This window comes from Atta cephalotes (genome assembly GCF_000143395.1).
Source record: "Atta cephalotes unplaced genomic scaffold scaffold00011, whole genome shotgun sequence".
NCBI lineage: Eukaryota > Metazoa > Arthropoda > Insecta > Hymenoptera > Formicidae > Atta > Atta cephalotes.
This window is the reverse complement of record NW_012130075.1, coordinates 810,832-817,419: the sequence shown is the minus strand read 5'-3', so window position 1 is coordinate 817,419 and position 6,588 is coordinate 810,832. Positions and strand designations below refer to the sequence as shown.

The following is a 6,588-nucleotide window of genomic DNA, read 5'->3' as shown; positions in this document are numbered from 1 at the left end:
AGGAGAGAGAGAGAGAGAGAGAGAGAGAGAGAGAGAGAGAGAGAGAGAGAGAATAGATTGATATAATAGCTTTAGAACTATGTATCAAAGAAGAGTAAAAAAAAAGACAGAATTGCAACTAATCTTTTCAATTTCAAATGAAAAAAGGAAAAAATTAAGATATTGAATAAGTAAATATATTTAATTTGTTTTGCATTATGATAAATAAACTTCTGCAGAAAATTTTTTTATATTTTCCTAATATCCTTTTATTAAGCATAATCTCACTTATTAATTTCAACTATCAAATCTCAACTATCAATTCTTTTTAATAATCTTTATTGTATTATTATATAGTGTGCATATATATTTGATATATTTCATGTATATTTGATAACACGAACGAATAAAGATTTGAAAAGGCATTAATTGTCAATTGCTATGAATAAATTTCTGTGATATGATATCACAATTACAATATAAATAAATATTATTTCTTACATACATTAAAACGTAATTTAAAACGTAGCTTTTTATTTACAATTATGTAGATAAAATAGCCAAAAGTTTCCAAGATATCTTTTTCGAGATCAAAGTTAACATTTTCTTTTTTATAATTATATTAGTTGAGGATTAAATTTCTCACTTATCGTATGGAACCGTTCTTAGAAATGAGAGATACTTGCCTGGTGGAAGGCGAATCTTCTTTACTTCCTCTCCTAGCTTCAGCGCTGCGAGCAAGAAGAGGTCCAATGTCAGTGCGCGCCATGGCGGATTCACTTCTCTGACGATCTTGAGAAGCAGCGGAAGTCGTAGTTGAAGTAGTCTTGGACGGATGGCCCTCTGTTTCCGACTCTTCCTCTGTGTCGGACTCCGTTTCCTCGGAAGAGCTGCTTGTCTCTTCATCTTCATCGTCCTCCTCTTCCTTCTTCTTCGCCACTGATTCCTCACGTGGCGTTTGAACCGGCGGTGGTGGAGCCGCACGGTTACCTAAAAATTCAAAAATTTTTGTCGATGTAATTTCCATTTGTAATCTCTTGATGAAATTATAGAATTTAATTTACAATTGTGACGAATTTCCTGCATTGAGAAAAAAGTATTTGGTATTTGTGACCATAATTACATAGTAAAAAAAACGATTATTAGAGTACATTTTTATTATTGCTATAATGCAGTAATAATAATTTATAGTTTTACCAAAAAATATATAGTTGAAATTGAAAATGACTAAATTATAATTAAATCATAAATAATAATTGCAATTATTTTTCTTTTCTTGCAATTAGTATGCACTTCGTAATTAATGATAAATGATTAACGATAAAACTGATTCAACATTGATCGCAAGTCAATTGCAAGCTTCTTGCGAGTGATACTCTTGACATTTCTGATTGGCTGTCATAACAAGCGTACATTGATTAATCGATTTATAATGTCAGAATCATCTTAAAAAATAAGATTTAAGTACCTTTAATAAATATATTTTAGAATTTTTTTTTCATGAAGTTATTTTGCATTTTATAGGAAAAGTTAGTCTTGAGCTTTAATAATAAGGAAATATCGTAATGATGAAGGAACACTATTACAAATAAAGGATGAGATGAGCGACAAGCGGTGAGGACCTGTCGCGGTGCATAGGGATATGCATTTATGTAATCTCAGGAAGAGGGTTGTCTTTCCTTTATGTCATCTACATGTTCACAGTTGACGAAAACGCGATGCGAAAGCGGACTGATCATATCGACCAGCAGAAGAGACCGGAAACAAGAGGTAGTAACGCGAATATCGCCATGTCCGCCTGCGTGTCTCGCTTACGGCAAAATACGTTACCTCTGACTTAACGTGAGTTTCAGCGGAGATATGACAACCGGGATACAGCGCCGGAAAAGCGAAGCGACAACATTAACTAAGAGCGCTGAATGGATAACGTAATTATCGTGCCGCGTACTGTTCCGCGCCTTTGCTTGCCGATGGCTTGTCAGTTTCAATGAACTTCCGAATCTTGGAATATCGCACCAGGCTTGCCATCGCGATTACATTTTCGAATTGCAACGTTGCAATTCGTTGCACATTCGGGTGGCGCTCCGCGCAGCAGTGTTTTACGCACACCTTTCGCATACGGAATAGCAGGGCGATTGTGATGGATATGTGGACATCCGCAATCGAATACGGACCGTCTTTTACATCAAGCCCAATGTTTGTTTGTTAAAGTTGAATCAGGTACAATCTCCGCAAAAAGTGATTGGAATTGAAAATTTATATTTTCCGTATAAAAGTGAGATCCGTATAAAAAGAATACACATATGAATATCATATACATATAAAACAGTAAATAACGACAGTTCAATAAAGTCAATATTTATATTTAACAATAAATTCTATAAATTAAATAAAAATTTTATCATTTTATCTTAATTATTTTCTAAAAACGTATTTACTTCTTATTAAAATAATTTTTAATCCAGATTCTAAATTTCCCCAAACTTTTTCATCACAACATTTTTTAAATCAGAATTTCAAATAATCTATTTATTTAAATATTTAAATAATGTCAGGCAATGTAAAAAAGAAACATAATATCATTTTATTTATATATTGAAAGTCTTGTTTTAGCGTTTCTGAGGAACGACGGAGTTTTCTGTGCGAATTAAGTTTCACGGAATAGAGACAGAAGGTTAAACACAAATTTTGTCTGTACATCCAATTTTCGCGAGGTGTTCGACGGAGTACTGAGAAGTACAACACAATAGATGAGCTAGGCGGGATTAGCGTACGAAGCGAGTAGAGACGTGCTTTCAATTCTCCTCGTATAAACAATGGGTAATAGGCGTACAACGAAATTGGGACGTGTCGCGGATAGAACGGGTTCTAGCTACGAACATGATAAAAGGGTCATCCCTTCGATTACTACGCATTGCATTGTTCCCTATTCCACTGCAACATGTAAATAAATTCTATGCACAATCCTGCTGGATTTGCAGCCAGCATTGTATATGCATCTATTAAATTGCAATTGTTTTCTCCTTTTGGTAATTAAAGAAAGTCTTTTAAGCATAAAAATCTCCCAATAAAAAAGAATCAACAAAAATCTTATGTCGTTGCACTAATATTATGCTAATAGCAAGAAATTATTAATTTCTGAGTTTTTAAATATTTTATCATCTCAAAAAATCTATTCTTAACAAGTAAAAAAATTTGATATATTTCTTTCTCATAAAAGAAGTAATTTTTTAATAGCATCGTTCGCAATATTACCTGTTAATTTAAAACTTAACTACTATCTCGTTTGTTTTGAAACTTTGAGTTTTAATCCTAGAACGCTAGAATTGTGCATAAAGTTGACATGCAAGTGTGTAAAGTCATTGAGCGCTTAACTACCTTTAGTCAATAGGATTGAATTTGATAGTGTTACTTTCTTCTTTTCTTTCAAGTTAATAATTATATTATTTGTGTTTATAAAGATCTAGATATATATATATTATATCTAGATATAAAGATCTAGATAAATATCTTGTCATTAAAATGTTTATTATTATATTGATTAAGAGTAACCTACTTTCTTGAACATTTAACAAAATAAAATTTACGTATCAATAGCACTGTATAATTCAATATCGATAACATTCTAAAATTCTAAAGGATTGCATTAATAATTGTTTACTTAATTACCTGCGCCTAAAAAACGGCTCTGAAACGGCGGTCTGGGAGTCGGCGGGGCAGTGTTCGAGGGCTCTCTACCGGTTGTGGTGGAGATAGTGGTCGTTGTACTAGTCGGGGGTGCTCTCGACAGGTACTTCTGTTTCATCTCCTCGGCCGTGAACGGCGCGCCCGTACTGCGTATCCCTGATCCCCCCGAGCTCTCGGATCCGGTGCTCGAGTCCGATGAGGCACTCCTGGCCGCGGGGGATGCGTGAGTTTCCGAAGTTCTCCTACGCGAGCAACAATATTGCAAACAAGCATGTTAATAACGCAGAGAACTCGAACAAGTTACTTGTTTGCGCCGTAACAACGTCGCGCCGCGAACTCCAGGCTCAAGTTCGATGTAACGCGAGTACTGCTAGTTGACTCGTGGTTACCGTCGCGTGATTAATATCTACATGAGCAAACAGATCTTCGAGTCTTTCATTCCTTCCAGGGGGACCATGTTGATTTACCGTTCTTAATAAATAGTTTTCACCAGAATCAAGTAAAGTAGTTTTGATGAGTTTTCCACGTCGCGATTGTCTTAATTTTGTAAACACGGTTTTAGTATGACGTTCCAAGGTAACGTCAAGTTCTGATTGGAGAACTATTGTGCGATTCCATTTATACATCGTTGCGCGTACTCTGATGAAAATTTTTCTTAGAATTCTGTATACAATTTTTCAGAATTTTTATGTAAATTTCAGGTTTTTTGTATAATTTTATAACTTTTTAGAAAGTTTTCTCAGATCTTTTATACAAATTGAAGTATTTTTCAGAAATGCCAGAAGAAAGTTTACATTTTTTTTAGAATTGTTCATATACGTGAATTTTGAAATATTTTAAAACTTCTAAATTTTCTTATTCTATAATTTTTAAAGGAAAAACTTATAAAGTCTGAAAAAGTTTAATGTATTGCTTCAGAAATCTTTATAAATCTAAAATATGACAAATTTTTAAAAATGTTATAAGATATGAAAATTTTTTTCATACATCAGATAATCACACGTTTATTGGATATATTAATTTTTTTATATAGAACTTTTTATATAGAACTTTTTAACTGAATAGTTGTTTGGTATCAACTTTGTTGCTGAAATTTTTATCAAATAAATAAGAAAACATTAAATTATACGATCGAGGCTAGATAATGTCTAATAATATTTCTATGTAAATTTTCAAATACATCTTTCTGATAGTAATTTGTGAGCAGTTTATAGAACAGTTAACAGAAAGATAAACTGCTCACAAATTACTATCAGATTTGCAATGCAATCACAAACTGAAATAATCTCACAAATTAAATTGATCGTGGCTTTGATAATAGGTCTGTTTTTTATTGCATTCTGAACCGGCTGTAAGTTGAAGTGAAACAAAACGTATATTTATTTCACTTCAACTTATTGCATTGTATGCACCAGTTTCAGAAAGTGCAGCAATAAAAAACAGACCTATTAATATTATTATTAACAGACCTACTAGCATCTTAAAATGTATTACAAAGAATTCAATACGAAAAACATTGCTCCAATATCTGACCACGACTGGGTTTAGCATTTTTCATTCATTTAATAGTCTTTAACTTATTAGAATTTTTTATAACAAAATTGATAGATTTATTTGTTTACCTGACAATAGTCGGTCTTCTGATCGGCTGTTCCTCGGGTTCCCGTTCCGGAAGTTCCCGTGGCGGCGGATGAACAGGGGGGGGCATCGAAGTCGGCTGTCTTTCCTCCACCGTCTCGGTATGGACGGCAGTCGTCGCGGCATTTTTGTTCTGCTTTTTGATCCTCGAGATCTCGTCGTCCTCGCTTGTCTGTCTCGCCATCGCGGTCGGTACCTTTCTCACTTGTACCTGCGTGTCAAAAAATCACTTATGGCGAGAATTACTGCGGCGTTCCGTTACATTCCATCACGGCATAATCGCGATCGAACCTCGCTCAATTCCCTTCGTGATTTGCAATCTGAATCATTCCCCTCGAGTGACCGGGGGTTTTACGATCGGGGATGTCCGTTCGCGCCAGCCGCTCGATGCGCCGAGCGATTTATTGGGGCCGCGAAATCCACACGTGCATTTAAATGCAACGTTATGACACGTACGCGACAGGTGGCTAATACGTGAATCGGCACGATAATTACATGATGCGTCCCGCGAGCCCCTCGCGAGTACGATAATAAGCAGGTGTGCGTGATACGGGATTAAGTGGATGGTGTATAATGATGAAACGTAATAATAAAAGTGTAAAATTATTGTATTGTTACCTTACATTCGCAGTATTTCATATAAAATACAACGTTCGACGATATGGGTCAACTCACTCGATATATTACTCTTTCTCTCTATCACTATCATCAATATCCTATATCTATATATCACACGTATATTATATTAGCTATCGCTTTACTGATATGCGCGAAATCATAGAAAATTGATGTTATATATTTCACATAATGATTGGCACTTTATTGACCGCATTCGTAGGAATGACACTCATTCGTCATTATATGTAGCACTTCATATAAATCATCATGGATTAAGATAACAGTTCTCGTTACATGTACGAGTTAATGTTTGTGTTTGTACATTCATTGAGCGTTTTGACATCAGCCGCTATCATCCGAACAATGGGATGCGCGACATCGAACAATTTCGTTCGTTGCACTGGCCGTCAGCCTGGAGAGTTCGTGCGCCCATCCATTTATTTCTCCTGCCATAATAAGGGATTCCCTTGCGCAAAAGTGCGGAGGTATCACTGTCAAAAATAAATACGATGTCATCAAATTCACAAACACCCATTTAAGTCGTGTTCTTACACGGAAAGAACGATTTTGCTGAAATATCTAAAAATTTAACTAAATGTAGATACCGTAATAACTTCGTATAGCATACATTATACGAAGTTATACGACTCTTTGGACCTCGAGCGA

The 6,588-nt window shown here is 35.0% G+C and overlaps 1 protein-coding gene across 1 annotated transcript in view; it reads right to left on the bottom strand.

The window, feature by feature from the left end:
- The window catches only part of LOC105627932, a 42,097-nt gene that overhangs the window by 17,357 nt on the left and 18,152 nt on the right, over positions 1-6,588 (bottom strand). The window contains exons 6-8 of the mRNA XM_012209203.1: positions 5,289-5,515; positions 3,649-3,908; positions 666-969 (exon numbers count right to left, since the gene is read on the bottom strand). Coding sequence (XP_012064593.1) covers positions 666-969; positions 3,649-3,908; positions 5,289-5,515 — 791 coding nt within the window. The remainder of the gene's footprint in view (positions 1-665; positions 970-3,648; positions 3,909-5,288; positions 5,516-6,588) is intronic.